General features: G+C 36.5%; 1 protein-coding gene across 14 annotated transcripts in view; it reads left to right on the top strand.

Annotated features, from left to right (window-relative positions):
- LOC105036216 (mitotic spindle checkpoint protein MAD1) overlaps positions 1-21,179 on the top strand; it is an 88,224-nt gene that overhangs the window by 65,955 nt on the left and 1,090 nt on the right. For 6 of the 14 annotated variants that reach the window (XM_073254706.1, XM_073254662.1, XM_073254626.1 and 3 more), the window contains 7 exons: positions 3,002-3,164; positions 5,062-5,149; positions 5,237-5,309; positions 8,359-8,487; positions 8,579-8,617; positions 19,327-19,440; positions 19,567-19,806. In XM_073254706.1, the coding sequence (XP_073110807.1) occupies positions 3,002-3,164; positions 5,062-5,149; positions 5,237-5,309; positions 8,359-8,487; positions 8,579-8,617; positions 19,327-19,416 (582 nt within the window). In that variant the 3' untranslated portion in view covers positions 19,417-19,440; positions 19,567-19,806. Of the gene's footprint in view, positions 1-3,001; positions 3,165-5,061; positions 5,150-5,236; positions 5,310-8,358; positions 8,488-8,578; positions 8,618-19,326; positions 19,441-19,566; positions 19,807-20,285; positions 20,466-20,504; positions 21,151-21,179 lie in introns of those variants that run through there. The other 8 variants (XR_012140112.1, XR_012140132.1, XR_012140134.1 and 5 more) reach the window with 5 other exon arrangements.

Raw genomic sequence — 21,179 nt, 5'->3', positions numbered from 1 at the left:
AAGGCTATACACAATTTTGTTGAGATTGTTTGCTAGCTTGGATCCATAGGTCGTTCTAAATTGAAAAATCTTTCCTTTTTGTTCTACCAATCTTCAGCCTCTTATTTCTTCTCATATTTCTGTATCATAAGCCTAGTTAAAATGGGTATCTCGTTGGTACAAGAGAGCTATTTTAAATTAGTCAATAGATATTTTGTGTTGTTTTTTTATGAAACAAATTGAGAGAAAAAACCAACTTTCTGTTTCTCTCGCAACGGATGATTGATCTAGCGGTGCAGATGATTGCTGGCAAGGATTTGTCATGGTGCTATCACTAAGGGAAACAATTTTGATGGTTTAGCTAGGCTAATAGAGAGAGGCCATGTTGCAAAAGATGGGTCGCTGGAGTGGGCTGTAAAGGTGAAAGAGGTGGTATTGTTGGTTGGATCGGTTCTAAGATAAGGTGTTGATGATTCTGTCTGTTTGTCTATTGGGTGGGAGAGATGGAAAGGACGAGGCACTGGGAGAGAGCCAATGGTCAGAGTTGGGGAGAGTCAGTGTGCTCAAAGAGGCACTAACACCTTTGCCTCTCCATGTGATGATAGTAATGCATCCTTGCTCCATGCAATCACCCTTCAAACTGAAAATGTGGTTAATGGTAGGGGTGGCAATGGCTTGGATCACTTGAAACTAGTTGAAACCACTGAAATTGGTCAGCTTCAGTTTGATCTTGGGCAAAATTGATTAGTTTCGGTAGAAACCGAATAATTTCAGACAAAACTTAAAGCCGTGCTTGGGTGCAACTCATCTTTTTATGATTATAGAAGTGCTAGTTGTGAAAGACAGTTTATGTTATGTGCTGTTAAAGGATTCAAGGGATAGTCTCTCAATTAAAGGACTCATAATGAACTACTTGGATTGTAGAAGCTCAATTTTTTTCTTCTTAAGAAATGTTTGCTCTGATCTATTCCTAATAACCTTTTTACTCTCCCTTGGCCAATATTCTTCCTTGTTTCTGAAATTTTTGGTATCAGATAACCCTATTCCAAGCTTCTCTGAATTTTTGGTTAGAGATGAATGCTAGTTTCAGTTTGATCTGGGACAAAATTGATTAGTTTTGGCAGAAACCGAATAATTTCAGACAAAACTTAAAGCCGTGCTTGGGTGCTACTCATCTTTTTATGATTATAGAAGTGCTAGTTGTGAAAGACAGTTTATGTTATGTACTGTCAAAGGTTTCAAGGGGTAGTCTCTCAATTAAAGGACTCATAATGAACTACTTGGATTGTAGAAGCTCAATTTTTTTCTTCTTAATAAATGTTTGCTCTGATCTATTCCTAATAACCATTTTACTCTCCCTTGGCCAATATTCTTCCTTGTTTCTGAAATTTTTGGTATCAGATAACACTATTCCAAGCTTCTCTGAATTTCCTAAAAATATTTTACTTCTGGTTAGAGATGAATGCATAAATTCATAATCATTTTTTCTGAGAATAAAGCTTCCTCCTGACTGCATATTTGTGCAAATGCAAACCTTCTAAATTGTAATATCATGTTTGGAAGGTGGTTGCAGTAAGAGTTGGGAGGAGTGTGTCTAACAGTTCATTAATGCTTTGGAAGAGTCATGTAAAACTAGTTGAGGCTAAGACTCAGAAGATCTTTTTAAAATTATCATAGAATGGTAAAGGAGAATCTGTATATTGATTGATAAAAAGAAGCTGGTCGAAACTGAAGCCCATGATCAAAGTTTGGGAATTTGTTTGGTTATGCTAATAAATGTTCAGGTTTTTAGGAGACTTTGCAATTCTTATACCACTTCCGCTCTTAGACAGAAGTCATCAGAAGTTAAGAGTAGTGGAAGGATTATAAGCGAATATTGCTTATTTAGGGAAAAAATGTAAAGTGCCTATTTGGATGCTTCTTAGCTGATTGAGGGCATTTGAGGTTTTGTCGTTTGCATGCACAACTACCTCTTGGATATGTTCAAGTACTATGCATCCTCATATTTATTAGTGGGCTGCATGGTAGGGTAGAAGTTAAGGGATTATTGGCATAAGAAAGTACAGTAGCTAGGTAAAGCAACAACATGAATTGCTCATTTTCAAATTTTATTGGAGTACGAGCTTAATTACTAAAGCAATACAAGTCCTGATCTAGGTGAACTACTTGAACCATTAGACTAACATGCTTATGTTGGGCATTTCAAGATAGGTTGGGTGTTTGTGTTCAGCAAATCATATAGGCATGCAATTGTGGCATAGTTAATGCCAAAATTATCGACTCAATTAGCTCTGTAGTGGTTTCGATAAGAGAAGTCCTTCAACATTGTTCTGATTCATTCTTTGGTTGTGTTTTTATTTTTAACGAATAAAAATAAAAAAGAAAGAGTTTTGACTAATTTATATCTCATCAGTTGGTTGCCCACAGCATTGGTTGTTGCTTGAAACGGCAATGCATTGCCTTAAAATTTTAGCCTATCGCCCATGTCCAATCTTTGCGTGATGTTCTTGTAGTGCCGTCAATTTTACCAAAAAAAAAAAAAAGAAAAAGATGCACCCTGCATGAATGACATGTAGAATATGATGCAATACATGGAGGAAGCTTTGTCAAGAGGTATTTTATGGAGTAATTCAAGGATTTTTATGCTTGTTTATCTGCAAGAAGATACAATTAAAGGTGTTGATTCTCTTAACACATAATTTTGTTCTAATTACTATGATAGGTTTACATTCTTCTTTGTAATATTGTTAACACCAGCAGTTTTATTGGATGACCTTCCATTTTCTCCTTGTCAAAGGCCTTCCAGATTCTTATAGCAACTTAGTTATTCCAACATTATTACAAGAATTTAGATACTGCCAACTAATATTTTCTTTGTATCCTTTGTTAGGCTGGTTGATATTAGCCTATCTTGTTGATATGTAAACAATCTTGAAACTGCATCTAGAAGTTGTACACATTAGGTCTATACATGTCCATAAAACATTCTTCAGTGGGCTGGCAACTTGTTTTTTTTTGACAGTTGGGTCATGGTGATTACTCTGTGGCAAACACTAAGGTATTGCGCATGGTGAATACTCTAGCAGTTGACAGTGAAACAAAACAAACTATAGAAGCATTACAAGCTGAACTAAAGAAAACACAAGCAAAGCTGCAAGCTGTTGAAGAATTGAAGGGGCAGTCTGGTATGTATATCATTTTTAGTGGAATGAGCAGCAATGATTAATATGAGCTTCATCTTTTTGCTGTTGATGTTTTTGGGACCACTCCTTTTAAGTTGTAATTATTCAAGTATTGATTAATGGGTTCTCTGTTCCATCTTTTGCATCTGCACATGTTCATCCATGAAAATGCTTAATGTACTCCATAGTCTATGCACCTTGTTTTCCGCAATATAGCAGTTTTTAATAGATTATTAATATATGACTGGACATGCTGTAACATAGAATAGAATTATTTTTATAAAATCACTATAAATTTCAAGCTACATATTAAGTATGATTAGAAATACTGAAATTCGCGTAAATATTAACTCATTCTTTTGGGGTTGGGTTTTGCCATTTCTTTCTGTTTCAGTAGATCTAGATTTTTTTTTTTTAAAATCCTTTCTTGTTCTACTTGATGTGGGAGTTGTTCTTTTCTGGGAGCCATTATTGCATGTTATTTCTTGGTATTGCTCTAAACAATTTTTGCCTAATTTTCACCAGAATCATTCTAAATTGTGGCAATTTGGATATTGCACACCTGAGTGGACCTGTGAAATTTTCCTCACAGAAACAGGGTAAAATTGGAGTGCATTGTTTGTGTGGAACATCTTAGAAGCAAAAGTAGGCATGCACTAAATTAACTGCTGTTGGTAACTTGATTATTGAGTGTTGTCTGTCCATCAAGACACTGGTTTTTGGCACATTTTAGTCTCATGCCTTAGCCTTACGTGCTACCATGTAGGCAGCCATCGCTATACTGTCCTGGACATATTGGGCAATTATTTATTTTTTTCATTTTTCACCATAGGGAATCGGCCCCCCCCCCCCCCCCCCCCGTTCCTTATTCTCTTGTCAGAAAGCAACATCCAAAATCCAATTCTTCAAACTGCCTCACATACTATTTTTCTATGGTTTCAGAGGTATATTTCTAGAAATGTGGCGGTCTACATAATCAAGCAATGTGACTTTTTGGTTTGTTGGAATCTACCAAATAGCAATATTATTATTTATAGATGCGTGCTTTGTTACATGGACTTGGATCTATGTGGTGGGTGCAATTGCATTTCAATATCTTTAAATTTATTATGCAGCTGTGTCAGGGTGTCATGCAAATGCCCCCTGTTTAAGTGTTGGGTGCTAGTATTTTAGGCTAAATTGAAGGTACCAAGTGGCATAGCCTGTGTGTATATTTATATGTTGAAGTTATATATTTAACATCCTCACGTGTGTATATATGAGTTTATACACGATATCCAGTGTTCATTCCATAAGTACGCTTAACCATGAAGCTTGCACTTTACCATGTGATAGCTGGGGTAATTACTATCCATGTATTGGTCTCATTTCCCTCAAGTTGACAAAGTCACGCATGAACTGTCAGTGTGTAATGCTGATATTGCTATATTGCCATGATGAGTTTGATCTCAAGTTGATGTATTGGAAGCATCTTTGCGAATTCATCTGGTTTAAATTTTCACCTGCTCATCTGGTTGATTGTTTAAATTTTCACCTGCTCAATAGGACTGAAAACTATCAATAGCATCACCATTGTTTGTGAGTTAAAAGTTTTGATCATCTGGAGGGATGAGATGTTTTCCTGGCAATTCAATTTTTGAATGGGAGGATGCGTGCTTATGTGCCGAACCACTTATGAATAGCTAGAATACATCCATCCGAGCTGTTAATTAAGCTGGATTCGGTAAAATGTTCAGTAATGATTTTGATCCTATTCTTTTCGGGACAATGAGATCTTTTCTGTTTTGAATTTATTGTTCTGATTTGATAGTGAGTTTTGTAGATTCACATACAGTTCTGATGCAGGCATTGAATGCACAAATATTTGTCTAATAGATATGCCCCCTTAATTTCCTACCAGATGCTGGAAATGTAATAGATGTGGACATTTCTGAAAAGCTAGCACAGCTTAAAGGTCAAATTGCAATACTTGAGAAGCGTGAAGAAAGGTGAGCTGCAGATAAATATCTTTGGATCTGCATAATTGCTTAAATGTTGTCATTGTTTTTGTTATACTTGTGCTTGTATGCATAAAGCAGATACAAGGCAGTTTTTGCAGAAAGGATTTCAGTCTTCAGAAGGGCTTGCTGCTCACTTTTTGGTTACAAGGTAATGCTTATGCTGTTTTAACTATATTGGAGGATTGCAAAACTTCTTGTTTTTGCTACTCTAGTGCATCACAGTTTGATCATAGTTATAAATATGTCAACCATAAACAGTAGCAGTGGGTGGCTACAATTCCTAACGAGGGAACAGAGGTAGCAAGATAACGGCTCAGCCAACAACAAATCCAGAATCTGTCTTTTGCACTTAATTCCTTATAATCTTTGACAATGATTTGCTCAACATGTCTTTCTATGGGCAGCATCCCCAATAGGGATGGCATTGGGCCGGGTTCGGGACGGGTTTCTAACTACCCAAACCCAAACCTAAATACCCAATAATCTATCCAAACCCAGCCCAAACACTACTGCGACTGGATTTTTTTAGCCCAAATTTGTCTCAATCGGGTATTAGGTAATTTGGGTTTACCCAGTCCGAACCCACTCGAGTCATATTGAGTTTTTTTTTTTTATTTCTATCAACTTTAAAGTCATACTATCATTCCACAAATTATACCTGCTTTAAACAAATAAAATTAAACAACACTTAATTCTATGTTCAATCAAAATAAAATTCAAACTGCCTTAAGCAAATAAAATTCAACAACGCTTAGTTCAATAATACTTCTACATTCAATTTAAATAAAATTCAAATACAATATAAATTTAACAGACCAAGACAATCAACAACAACACTTAGTTCCAACACCTCTGAAGTAAATAAAAATATAAACATAATTTAAAAAAGCACATCTAAGTTCCAAATTTCAAAAAGACTTAAACAACAATTAAACCTGCGATCAATAGTCGATGTTTGAAATTCAAGTTCAAATTTAAAATATGCCAAAAATAGTAATCATGTTGGTGTATCTTGTGATTGCATGAATATTTTTTAGTCTTTATTTGGCTAGAATATTTTTCATGAATAAGTTAAGATTTAGTAACTAGTAGGTGATAATTGATAAAATATATTTAATATATATATATATATATATTAAAATACTAAAATAGTTCGGATCGGATATTGGGTTGGGTGCATAACTATCCAGTCCTGGCCCGAATCCAAAATTAAGTGTTCAGGTTTTATCCAAACCCGGCCCAAACCCAGTCAACACGTTGACTATCTGACCCAATTGGACTGGGTCGGGTATCCGCGGGTTTGGATTTTGTTGCCATCTCTAATCCCAACACCATCTATATTTCCTCATTTTAAAGTGCATCTACTATCAATTCCACATTTATGTAGAGAACAACCTACAATTATTTTTTAGGAGAGATGATGTCCAAAGTAACAGTAAAAATAGCATAGTTGGAATCAAGGTCTGCAGTTTGATTTTGGTGTCGTATCGGTTATGTACTTGTGCCCAACTGCCCACCTAACCATAGCATATTAACACTCGATATGCAGATGTGTACTAGTTTGGTACCAATGCAGCTTTTTTTTTTTTTCTTTAGAAATTAAGGTTTTTGGATGTTTAAATTATGATTTTAAAGGTATTTTAATGTTATTTATTGTCACATCGGTCCAAAGACTGTATGATTGCTTAACAGATGCAATTGTAATAATGACACATATATCATGCTTACTTTTGATCTTGAAAGCACATATATGACATTCATTTGAATTACAGAGCACATATCGATATCTAGTTCCTTATGGAGTGTTTATTGTCGCTTGTAGGCTTTAGGATCTCTTTCATAGTTGGGGATTTGGATACGACTCTAACCAAGATATTGTGCCCACCCCTGCATCTAATTATCTGAGCCTCCTAGTTAGCGATCCTAGTAATGATTCTCTGTCTGGTCGTTAGCTTTCCCATTCCCTTCTGAAGAAAGATAGTGGCAGCAAAATCTGACTCATAATCCCGTTGAGACTATGGAGGGTGGTAGCTGCTTGAATTGATATCTTAGATGTAGGGTAATCAATACCACGAGTTTGTCTTAGTCACACTGCTTGTTTTTGAAATTTATTTGAATTTGGTAGGTTTGATAGCCATAACATGCCCAAATTTAAATAAGTTGCTGTCAAAATTAGATAGCAAGTAGCAAAAATTATACAGTCAACAAAAATTCATGATTTCTTCTTTAATACGTAGATTGTCATTATTTCAATAGCATATCATGAAATCATGGCAAAATATAAAACTTAGGCATGATTTTCCCTGATTTTACCAGTTTTCAATCTATATTAGGTGTCAAAACGAAAAAGAAAGGGAGAAGAATGAAGAAAATGGAGGGGATTATACTTGATTTTTCTTGGACTTAGCCTCAAAATCGGCTCTTCACTGAATTTTCCACCCTAAAACCATTGAAAAGAATGAATCAAAGAGAGAAGGCCATACTGATTTTTCTTGGATTTAGCCTCTGAAGGAGCAAAAAATCCCTCTTCCTTAAATTTTCCACCCTAAAACCGCTGAAAAGAATGAATAATAGAGAGAAGGCCAGGCCGTCGGATGGCCTTCTCCCTCTCCCCTCTATTATTGTGGTGGTCAAGGGCCCAAACCACCCCGAACTGGTTTGATCTTGTGCAGAACTAGGATGTTCTGCTCAGTCAGGCCTTGTACCAACACGAATAGCTGAACTGACCTGATACTGTGCCAGTCCAGGTCAGTATACCCCGAACTGGGCTGTTCAGATCAGTTTGGCGATACATGGATGGAATCACTTGAAGATCTAAAAATCTTTCATTTAATGATATTTGGTTTACTTTGTTAACGATGCTCTATGATGATGATTAATGTTATTGTCAGCTTCTCATCTGATAGTATGGATGTCCTTGTCCCTTATCATGTTTCAAATAATATCTTTTTAAAAAAACTCTATACCAAATTATAGCCATAAATTGATTGCGCTTTTTATTATTTTATTTTTCAGTTTTGATCAATCAAATTTTCTATACATACTGACTGTATATATTCATGAGTATGGACTAAAGTCCATATGCATGCATGTATGCCTTATAGCACATGTGAATGACAGTTTTTTTAAGTTTATTGTTTATCTTTGCTGAAACACTCAGTATTTCTAATTCTATTGTTGATCTTTGCTCATGCTAGATTGTAATGGATGATCAGCAGCGACCTAATGGGATTCCAGTGACACGATTTACACTGCAATCTATATATGCACAAAGTGACGATGAAAAGCTTGAATTTGAGTATGAATCAGGGAATACAAACATTTTGGTAGGATTTTCTCTTGATTCAGTGATAGTTCTTGTTGCAGTGATGGTACATATCTTCTTCTTGATCTTAACATTGTCTTCTCTTGCTATAGGTTAATGACTACTCTTCCCAGCCAGAAATATCTCAACAGGTGCCCCCCTTTTTTTTTTGTCAAGGAAGTTGTAATATAGTATAGATTTGGTAGTTATGGTTATGCCTCTGAGAAGACTATCTAGCAGTAGACGATATTTACCTTTTCTTCATAAGGACAAGTTTCCAATGCTTATAAAGAATTGGCAGAAAATCATTTGCGAAGCTGTTTAAATGTTTTGACATAGATAACATAAAAGCCTTTTTGTATCTATTGTGCTTATATGCTATTTCTTTGCCTTGTTTCTATTAAGGGCTACTTTTTAGAAAAAGCAACCCTTAAATCTCCTCTCACAATTTTGACTCATGTTACCCTTGATCATCCATTCTCTCTCCTTAGCAAGGCTTCAGATCATTGTTGCACTTGCCATAGCAGCTGAACTGTCTCTTCAGTTGTATCAGTGCAACTTCTATGCTCTGCCAGTATAACTGATTTTGTACCTTGCATCCTTGGTTTTTTGTTTTTTTTGTTTTTACAATTCCACCTAAACATTTTAGTTTTTGTACCTAGACTCGTTATATTGCTTTCTGATACATACAAAATTGTGGACTATATGCTGTCTTTTAATGAACTTTTTATTAAATCATTTAAATTCAATGAATAATCACATATCACCTCAAGAGTTGACTCGTTCATGAGCTAATTTTTCTCTGGGTCAGTTTGGCCACTTGTGTCACCTTGTCATGAAAAATGTATTCCATATATGTTTTGCAAGTTATCTTTTTTCAGAATGCATGTATCTGAAATTCTGGTTTTAGTACTTCATACAAATATGAAGCTGTGAAAATATATGGTTATTGGCAACTCTTGGTGCTGGCCTACTGCAGTTATTAATTTGCCTGTTTCATCATAGTTGCTCTTAAGACAGTTGTTCCTGATGGTCTGGTCTGTTATACTCTCTTAGTTAACAGATGCTGCTTGTCGCTGTTTGAATATGCCAAATTTTGATATATTTTATTTATGACGACAAAAGTGCACGTCTTCTTTATCTTTATTCTAAATCTCTCCCATCTATTTGAGTCAGAATATGTTCTTCATGCTTGATGATTTTGGGAGAAAGCCAGATTGATTCTTGAAGAATATTGCCAATTTTCCTTTTTTGTGTAAATTCCAATTAAAGAAATGAAGTAATGAACTTGTTGAAATTTTTGATGTGGCCACTCCTGTCAAGTACTACCTCTGGAGTCAGTTTGTTGAATGTCCTCATTATCATCATTAACAACCCAGTTCTTGTACAAAGTAAAACTCTTGTTTGTAGTTTGACAAACTCGTACCTGTGCATATGCATCCAATACATGTTTTGTCTGCCTATAAAAATAAAATTATTAATTTTATGTCACAAAATCATGATTTGTCCCATTTACTGGGAGCTAGCTTTGTGAATCCTCCATATGAGTTGATTTTTCTCATGGTTTCTTTCTACAATAACACAATACTTTACAAATTCTTCCTGTCATTGATTTGTACTTATTTCTTTCATTATATTTTAGCATGCACCCACCTCTAATTTTAAACGTTGCAGTGTTCATTTTGTGCATTATCACCCCTGAGGACAGTCAAACTATAGAACTTTTGCTACCTCATATCTGCATTTTAGTGGGATCTGTTTCATGATTTTCCTTACAAAGAAAAGGCCATCTGCTAAAATACGAACCTCTAATAATCTATCCAGGCTCCGACATATACGAAAATGATACCTGACTATTCAAAATTTGGGCCACCTATTGATATAAGTTAGTCTAAACTAGTTTGAGGTTAGTTATTTTTTATTTTTGAATTTTTTAACTAATATGCTATCTTTATTCACTACTTTAGTTCTTTTACCTAAGTCGAATTTTATTTTCTCTTGCAATACTCTTAATCATTAGGACTAATGTTGTAGTGGGTTTTTAAGTTTTATTTTGAGAAGGATTAATCCTTAGAAGTTCTATTTTAGACCTAGGTTGTGTTGGGATTGTTTCAACTTGCAGTATCATGATTTGAATTAGCTTTGATGACTTTATACAATGTCGGGTTTTATACAGATAGAAATTCCTCTACTATTGGAAAGTCTTTGGTTGTTTTGGTTAGTAAAGTAAATAATCTTAAGGTTGTTGAGTTATACGTTGTTTAAAAGTTTTATTCTGAGTGATCTTGTGAAAGTTAGATTCCTAGGGTCAATTAAGCAATTTGGAATTATTTTTATTATGAGAAGACTTTATTTTACAATGTTTGAGTGTATGGAGTATGGGTCTATGGGCGGTGATGAATTTTATATTATTTATAAGTTACAAATTTCTTTTGTCTCCATGCTTTTCCATTCTAACCTTCTTCTTTGTCTTCTCTTTTTGGCCATCCTTTACTTTCTTTCAGGCTATGTTGATCGTCATAAAATTAGAATGTCTTGATTTGCCCAGACTTGGAATTTGTTTGAGCATACATTTGTTTTATTTGCTGCCCTAACTCCAAAGGTTTATATCAATAATGAAGGTCATCTAAGCAGAAACTTAAAAATCCATGCAGTTTTACTTTTTTTCCCTGTTCCGAACTTGTTTGGTCAAATCATAATGTTGATCTTCTTGGTCTATTCCTGGCCTTCCACAAGCAATGCCTGATATTTTCTGCATGTACCATTAGCACCATTTTCACAACACCAATAACTTCCCTCATGATCATTGCTACCACTATAATACTGCTGAAACCAGCATATTTTAATTCGTACATCAACCAGCCTGATCCCTTTCATACTAAATCTATAACAATTGTGGGACTTCTAGAAGTTTGGGTATTCAGCCCATATATAAGGCTGGATTATGTCATTGTTGATGCCTACATATGTTGGAACATAATGATAATGAAGTTTTCCTTACAGTGTACTTGGAAGAGGTCTTGGAATATAGATGGACGATGGGAGCATTGTACCGATCAGTTTAAAAATAAAATAAGAAATTTTGATGTATCAAATTTTGTGAACCTAAATTACTAAGATGAAAACGCCTAAAACAAGACTTGTTGAACTTAGACTGAAAAAGTGAGATCTGATCTGATGTTGCTTTGATTTTGCCATGTACTGCATTCATGCTGCAGTGCTCTTACAAAAGATCACAAATTATCACCAAACTCTTTATGATGTACTTTATACCCATGCTAGGCCCTTTTTTGAAGCCATATCATTTATTTGTTGCTTTTGCAATTTCAATTTGATGGCAAATTTACTGATTTAATATTTATTTAAAAAAATTATCAAAATAATGCTCTTTTGAAAGTATTTATCAAACTACTGTCCAAAACAAAGTCGCCCTATCATAGAGCGATTTTGTGTGCTGACTCAGCACCCTTACTACAATCATACTATCAGTGTGGATACACACCATGAGTGGATACATAGTATGAGTCGCCCTATGGTAGGGCGGACTCTATAACGTAGAGCAACTTTAAGTTATAATGTTATATTATAATATTATATTATATTAATATTTTATGTTAATATAATATATATTATATTATATTATTATTATAAATTATATAGTAATATATTATATTAATATATAATTATATTATTTTTTTGTTGTATAATGTAATATAATATAATATATTAGAATATTATATTTTATCAATATTTTATTTTAATATAATATAATATATATTATATAATATTATTATATATAGTAATATAGTTTAAAATATTTTAAATATCAATATATAATATATGATATTATATTATTATACATTATTGTATTATATAATATTATATATTATATATAATATAACATTATTATATATTATATAATATTAGTATAATATAATATAGTATAAAATATTATATATATTATATATACTATAAATATCAATATATAATATAATATATTATTATATTATATTATATTATACTATATTATATTATATAAATATATATTATTATATAGTATCATATTACATTATTATGTTAAATATACTTTTCTGAGATACAAATTCAAATTTCTCCAACCTTGTTTATAATTAATATGGCAAGATATCTTAGAAATGATGGACAATTCCAAACTCCAAACATATAACTCATATCAAGGTCAACAATTAATTTTTTGCGCAACTAACAAAAATTGTAACATGTGCTTCAGATTAAAAAAAAATTGTAACATTAATTTAAAAATAATGTAATCCAATAGTTGATGATTACAAAATTTTTTAGCAAGAAAAAAAATGTACAAGTATCACAACTATCGAGAGGCGTATATATCAAGATATTGGGGCCTCCATGTCCGTCTCTCATAAACGCGTGTCATCTCTGGCCGCTGGCGTGATGGTTCAGGCACGGTATCGACTGATGGGGCAGGAGGTGATGGCATGCTTGGTCTATCAACATGTGCCTGGTGTCTACCTTGGAAAACTTTCAGTCGATCCCTGTCTCTGGCCCTCCCATACTGATTGACATGCTGCTCATCGGGTCGGTATGATGTCTCCCAAATTACTCACATAGATCCGACCAGATAATCTATGCAGTATCGATGATGGTAGGCTCGTGCACCCATAATTCGAGAAGAACGATAGTATCCTGCAAAGTGATCGTCGCCTCTCCGACGCGCAGGCAGAAAGTGTCTCCTGACGCCATCGCTCCACTAGGGCTGTGATGAGGATCCAATCCAGCTGTACATCGCAAATTCTAAGTATTTCATAAAAATTTGATGTATGAAGATACTCCCGAATCCTCTCATGTGGTCGTCAAGCACGCATGACGGTCGAAGTCTGAACATCGAAGTCTGAACCAGCCATGTCTAAGGTGCAAAATGTAAAGACGAGTGTACGACAAAGATAATAAAAAATATCAAAATGATAAGAAATATCAAAGATGATAAATAGCTAACATTAACAACAGGATCATTCCATAAATTTTTTCAAGCATTGACATGACATGATTACATAACCAAAATAGTTTAAAAAGAACACAAGCGATATATAAAGATAGTCCACATATCACATGAAAAAAAAGATAAATTAGTGCCGTTGGGGGCATCTGCGTCGGTTGTGCCCTATCTCTTTGCACAATCCACATCGTACAATATTTTGGCGCTCCATTTCATCCATATCATTTCGGATTTTCCTTGATTGTGGATGTCCTTCTTTGTCTTCTTGTGAACGGGTACGGTATGAGTCTAGATGCAGTTCACTTAGACCAATAACGTAGACTCTCTGAGGGATGGAAGGTAGGTGCATATGACTTTTCATAATGTGCAATAATATAATAGCCGTCAATGAACTACTTTCAGTTCAAATTCTCGCTGGCACATACAACAAACAAGTGGGAGTATGGGTAATGCAGTATCTGCCACTTCCTACATGTGCATATGCATGTGCGTGCCCCTAAGTCGACTGTCTGTATATAATCAGGTTCATTGAGACTATAATGCCTTCATCTCAATCGAATCTCATACAAATCTGGTTGATTATTATACTTAACTACACAGTGCTCCCTAGACTTCAGTCGGTATTCATTTAACTTTTGTCTAATCTTATCTGTAAATATCTTGTCGGTTTCTTCTTCATGTTGCAATTGCACATTTGACGTTGAACCACTTCGACAAGCATTCGAAGGAAAGACGAACAAGAGCGATAATGGACAATGAGCGAGTCTCCTTCAACATCTTATTGAAGCTTTTAGATAGCTTGATATTCATTATTCCATGCCTACATCCACTTGTGTCATGCACCAGCGATCATTTACTCAGATTGTCAAGTCGATATGTTTTCGGATATTGGAAGCAATTGGATCATGTTTTCTCAATGTGTTGCATGCTTCGATCCAACTTTCAAGATTGATTTTGCTTTGCAGTTTGATGGAAATAAGCCAAAAATACAACATCATGGAATCAACCGTTTAGGTTAGCCTCAATATGTCTAAGACAATCTATGATATCCATATGGTGCTGTCCATCCAATAGATTCATCTAAAATAGCAGTTAATATTTTTTTATGCCTGTCTGAAATTATGTCAATCCCTATATGGTCACATGCCATATAATAGTGCAAACGTCATAAAAATCATAATCAACTACTACGGCTCTCGCCTTCATAAATGACAAATGCTAGAGAATTGATACTCCCATTTTCATCTTTTCCCATAGTTATCATGAGAGTATCCTTATATCGACTGTATAGATGCGTTGCGTCGATATTAATCAATGAGCGGCATAACTGAAAGTCCTGAATGCATGGACCAAATGCCCAAATAACTTGGTGGAACACCTCTGTGTTTGTTCCTATTGCAAGAAATTTTACAAAATCTATCATGGTTCCCTCGTTGACACTACAAATTACATCTAGCCAAGGACCCAATGTGTTATAGGACTTTGTCCAATCTCCAAATAGCTCGTCCAAAATAAGTTATTTAGCCATCCACGTCTTTCTGTAAGATGCCTCGCACTGTCATGCATCACATACATAAGCCTGAAAGGTTGATATGGATATAGATATTTCTGTCCTAATTGATCCTCTAATGATATCGGCAATTATGCATGCATCAAGCTGTGAATGATCTTGCATCACATCTGTATTCAAGTATGTGCATGTCCTTTATATACCGTAATCTTTCATCGCTGCGTCTTGGTCCGAAAGAATGCATGGAGATGTCAATTGTAAGTATCAGACTGTTTACATATGATGCTCCATTTAACTCTATCTGATTCGATGACTTTGAAAGGATGGTTGGTGCGAATGACATATTATTTCACAGCACGGACTTATTTTTTCGATTCGAATATCATTTTCTTTCTTAACTCTTCATTTCCACTAAAGAATTGATGTTCTGATAATGCTTCATGGGATGCTGCCTCATCGTCGTGGGATGCATCAACTAGCCCAAATTGAGGAGCAAGGGGTGCCTTGTGTGGTGGGACATTTTCTTCTGCACTAGACTTCCCACTATCAATGCCATCAGACTCTGCATCATCATCCTCATCTTCGTCATCAGTAGGATTAGGATCATGACTAAGCGGTTTTATTTTCAAATAGTTGTATCAGTCTTTGCGGTTCTCAATCCTCCAAGTCCGACATGTGTTGCATGTGGCTGATTTAGTAATACAGGATCGTAAGATTCATGCTTTACATGCTTTACGATAGTTGCCACATAATTAGGACCAGCCCCTGTATCATCAAATACAGTATTATATGGATATTGATATGCAGACTCTACATCTACCATATACTGAGGATTATCAGTTACAGATGCTGCTGGTCCACTAAGGTATATATAGGGGTGCCTTCGTACTCATACCCAGCTTTATCGGCCATTGGAACTGCATTAAGTAGAGATCCCCCTATCCTCGACTGTGCAAGTGGGACAGATATAGTCTGAGACACATGCTGTTCATCATCATCCAAAATTCCTACCGCTGTTGGTTGAATAAAAATTACAACTGCTTAAAAAATCTCCTCTGATAGGATGCCCAAGACGGTGTTCGTGTTCTGATCATCTTCAATAGGTACAGTCAAATACTGTCCAATAGTATGAATCAAAAATTTACATAGTAAGAAAACTCCACAGTCCATCAGGTGACAGCATAGCAGACTCGCTAGGGCTGGAAGTAGGCTCGAGGCCCATCGGGCCGAGTCGGCTTCGGGTCGGGCTTTGGGCTCAGTTCGAAGCCATTCATGCTGGGCTTGGGTCAAAAAATAGGGTCCGTTTTGCTTTTAGGCCGGGCTCGGGTAGACCTTTGGCTAGGCCCGAGCCCAAGTCCAAAGTCAGGCCCAACACGCCATGCTACCCCATATTTTTTTTTCCTCCGCGATTTGCCTTATCCGCCCGAGTCTCTTCTTCGAGAAGCTTCTCCGATTCTCCCTTCGGGCCATCTTCTTCTCCTTTGTGGCCTTCCGTGCGGTAGACCGACAGTGGCAACCTCCAAGCAGAAGCTCTCCTGCTCCTTTCTGCGATGGCACGACGCGGCCTCCTCGTGACTCGCGATGCGGCGTTCTCCTAATTTCTTTTGATTGCCCCCAAGCCTCAGCAGTCCCCAGAGATGCTTGAAGGCATCCTCCTCTGCGGCCTTCCGCACAGCGACGGTGGCCTCCAACCAGAGGCTCTCCCACTCCTCTCCCTCTTTGCGACGCGGCCTCCTCCTCGCTATGCGGCGTTCTCCCCATCTCTCCTCATCGCCCCCAAGCCCCAGTTATCCCCAGAGATCCTCGAGGGCATCCTCCTCCATCGGATTCTCCTGTCGGCCCTGATGATGCTCCGCCGGCGATCGGGAAGGATCACACGAGATGGGTGGGAGTTTCGAGAGAGGGAGATAGAGGAAGGAGAGAGAAACAGAGGGAGAGGGAGGGGTTTGGGCTGCGTCTTGGTCTCGGGCTCGAGCTCAAGCTCGGGCTATCCCCATTAGGTTCGGGCCAAGCTCGAGCTTGGGCTTTGGTCGGGCTCGGGCCTTAAGTTTCAAAAGATTTTCGGGCTTAAGCCCGGCCCGAAGTCAAAAAATATTTTGAGTCGGGCTCGGGTAGGGGCATGGCCCGGCCTAGCCCGGTCCATTTCTAGCCCTAAAACTCGCACAAGTTTTTGGTATGTTCGTTACGATCCACCATGATCGTCCGGATCCTTCCACCATCATAATATACACCATTAGCGTCACGACTGATCCTCCCATCCCAATGAAAGATAATAATGACAAGATTTGAATCTATTTTGTTGGAAATTATTATGAGAAGTAACTGCATTAACATATAAACAGATGTTCACTAGGAGGAAGTGCTAAACATTTAAAATGACTTACATAATAAATGCATCCTATCACCGTCTAATAGGTAAAGTTAGGTTCTATCCTATTTAAGAATTATATTAATTCTATAGGTAATTACTGTAATCAAATGATACGCAATAGGGATTGAAAGAAATTTCGACAGTATTTTTTCTTATTTCTTCCCACACAGCTGAAAATGTGTGAGGAGAACTAAAAAAAAATGCTGTCCGAAATTTTTTTCAGCCTCTATTGTGCATCGTTCGATTATCGTAATTACCTATAGAATTAACTACAATTTTTAAACTATCCAAACTGGACAGTCAATTGACCAATGTACATAATTCTTCCAAGCATAAAAAAATATATAAATGTATGAGTGTCTTAGAATATGTACATTAATCAAAAAATTGGTCTATGGTTCCATGTAATGCAAAATTTTTAAAAACAAGTGACTCAGTAGAAAATTATTTTGATAATTTATTTATAAATTAATATTAGTTAAATTAAATTGCCTTCCTCCTGTACAATGCATAGGTTGTTGAACAAATAAATTTATAATTCATATAAAAAATAAAATTATAAAAATAAAAAAAAATTACCTTCCTGATGGCATCTCAGGATTGGGGTGGGCGGCGCACCAAGGACCGTTGAGAGGAGGTCGGGACGGCGGTATGCTGGGGGGCGGGCCGAGAGGAGGAGGGAGGGGGGTTCTCGCGTCGAGAGGAGGGAGGGCCGTTGGAGATCAAGAGGGACGAAGAGTTCTCATTAGGGACCGAGAGAGAGGTAGGGGGCTCGCTCGCACCGAGAGGAGGGAGGGCCGCAGGGGATCGAGAGGGAGTGCAGGGTTCTCGCATCGAGGATCGAGAGAGAGAGAGAGGGAGGGGGGGTTCTCGTGTTGGGAATCGAGAGGTAAGTTGGGGGATCGCGCGACGAGGAAAAGCGTGGATCGAAAATCAGTTAGGGAAAGGCGGGATCGAGGGTTTAGCTTTTTTTTTTTTTTGCCTTAGTGACAGAGAGGGGAGGGAGTGGTTTAGCCGGGGTATAAGGGATCTTAAGTCGCCCTATGGAAGGGCGAGTGGTAAGGCGGTTCTATGAGTCGCTTTTCCATAAGGCAACTATATGAGTCGCCCTTCCATACGGCGGCTCTCTGTTGCTGATTCACCTTTCCACGTGGCGTGGATTATGGTGAGTTGGCATATAAAGTCGGCCTATGATAGGGCGATTTTCTTTCGGATAGTAGTTGGATAAATAATTTGGAAAGAGCATTACTTTGAATTTTTTTTTTAAATAACTGTATTTTGGTAAAAAAGCCCAGTTTGATCTTGGGTGACAAGAGCTGGAATTTTTATAGGGAATATGAATTGTATCCTCTTTTTATGGGTTCAAGTAGGTGAAGTAATTAAGATGATAGCAGAACTAATTTTTCAATTGGAACCAAACTTGTACTCACTCATTGCATCTGTTGAAACCTATGCCAAATAACTTCACCTGCACCCCGTATTGTTCTCATAAACTTGCGACTGTGACAAACATAAATAGTTTATATAGCACACATAGTTAAGAGTGTAAAGTTTGGTTATGAAATCCTGATTTAACCAGATGTTGACTGAAAATTGGGCCTAAATGTTGAATGAGTAGCCAATTTTTTTTATAAAGAAACATATTTGGGTCAAATATGGCATAAAGTTACACGGGACTTGACATAGCCTCCATTGGTGCCCATAACTTAGTCAAAAGTTCTAGTATATGAAGGGATATGCCCTTAATGTGAATCTATTTATCAGAGTATATGCTCTGGAATTGAAGTGTGATGAAAAATGATATACTAAACTCATGCAAGTTCTTAAGGTTGTCAGTTATGTTTATGGTTTACTAAGGCTTTTTGTTTATGGTAATATTCTACCTTGAAATGATCGCAAGTATACTGTGATATAAGATGCATCTGAACATGGAGTCTACCTACTGAAATGCAAGTCTACCTACTGAGCTCAAGTGTTAATGTTACAGATTGAGATATTTATAAAGAAGATGAATTCCATACCTGCCTTTACTGCTAATTTAACTATGGAGTCATTCAACAAGCGGACGTTAAGTTAGAGACCCATTCACCAGAAAGCAATGGTATGCAAAGTTTACTATTCTGCTTTTCATTTTGTTTCATGTAGAAAAGGATAAACATGTTGGTGATGCATTTTATGGTCTTCTGCACCAATGTTGTCTTCTGAATATGACCTTTCATTAATATAGGATTTCCAGGCTCCAACAAATTGCCCGATGAGAGATGTAAATTTTTGTGATGGCAAATAGTATGTCATTTATTTCCTCAGACTGAGGATAAAGCAATCGGTACATTTTCCAATCTGTGTTATTAGCATTGTTTCAAAGTTAATCCTTCTTTTTGGATACTTGCTCAAAATTAATGAATGTGAGCCTGAATTCTTGATATTTTTAAAAAGGAAGAATAGAATGGAACCAAAGTTTCTCTCCTCTCTCTCTGTCTCTCTCTTTGATATTTTCTGCTGAGCTATAAGCCTTTTCTGACACAAGTGCTCTCATTCAAATTTACAGTAGTATTTTGAGTATTTAGTGTAGTTCTTAGACCACACTGTAATTGTTCCACCTGTTCATCTTAGATATTCTTATATTTGATATCATGATGTTACTTTGGGTTGTTGTGTTTGTTACTATGAAAAAGTAGGTGCAATTGAAAAATGAATATCAGAATTATATGGCACTCTTTTAGGGCATCTCTAGGTTGGACTTAGTATAGAATATCTATTACCCTCACTTCTTTTAGAGTTACTAGGTTTTTGCTTGAATATTCACCTTTTGTTATCAATTGGTAATAATTCAGTTGAATGGCTTTTATGGACAATAATGTTAGTTCTGTTTGTCCTATGATACATAATCACTCGCATTGGATTATTTTGTGATGCTTTCTAACTATTTTTCCTTTTTTTCTTTAGTTATCAGTATGGGAACCTTGTTTGGAAATCAATGCAGAAGGCAGGGTGACACATAATAGTGTCCCTATTATATTTCTAAAGAAACATTCCTGCTTAGGGAGTTAAAAAGGGGATATGTCTGTAATGCAGCCATTACACATTTTGTTAAAGTGATAATTCAGGGTGACATCCTCTGTGGCATATCTCTATTTTCTAATGTTATTATTCTCTTGACTGTAGGAGTTCAATTTAATACAGTTCAATAGCGGATGTTTTCTTTGGAACGACTCATGAGGCAAGTTGCATGTGTTGCATAGCTAGGGACACGAGTAGACAGCCAACTTCAGTCACAAAAACATTCATATGTAAAGCAAGAATCTGACAGAAGTGGAAATAAACAGAGCGTTCTTAGATACTGTAGTCTGTGAGTTGCATTTTGGCATGCTATGATGAGTCAGCTTCAATGCTTTTTTCTCTTTCCTAAATGCCGTGTTGTGATTTTTGACTGTCTAAAGGCCAGAAGACTTGTAAGTTAAGGCACCTGTTTTGGAATCTTCCCATATCCTTAAAGCCGCACAGGTTCTTAGGCCAGAAGACTTGTAAGTTAAGGCACCTGTTTTGGAATCTTCTCATACCCTCAAAGCCGCACCAACTTTCTTAGCACTTCCATTACTAAAAGTGTTTCTGAAATATCCACTTCCCTACACGTGTCCGTTCCTGATTCTAGGAGGAAAAATTTCGCTGCTATTCTTGGAGTTGGGTAGGTTGAATTTTGGTGAGTTGGGCGAAGAATTAGATACTTAGGTATGTTCACCATTACCAAGCCGCCGTTACAGCACAAAGGAACCACTAACGTAAATAGTAATGGACTTCTGGATTTGGAAAGGTAATTGTAGCCTTTTTTATCTTGAGTGG

Source organism: Elaeis guineensis, chromosome 1 (genome assembly GCF_000442705.2).
Source record: "Elaeis guineensis isolate ETL-2024a chromosome 1, EG11, whole genome shotgun sequence".
Lineage (NCBI taxonomy): Eukaryota > Viridiplantae > Streptophyta > Magnoliopsida > Arecales > Arecaceae > Elaeis > Elaeis guineensis.
The sequence above is the reverse complement of the archived record's forward strand: the minus strand, read 5'-3'. Positions and strand labels throughout refer to the sequence as shown.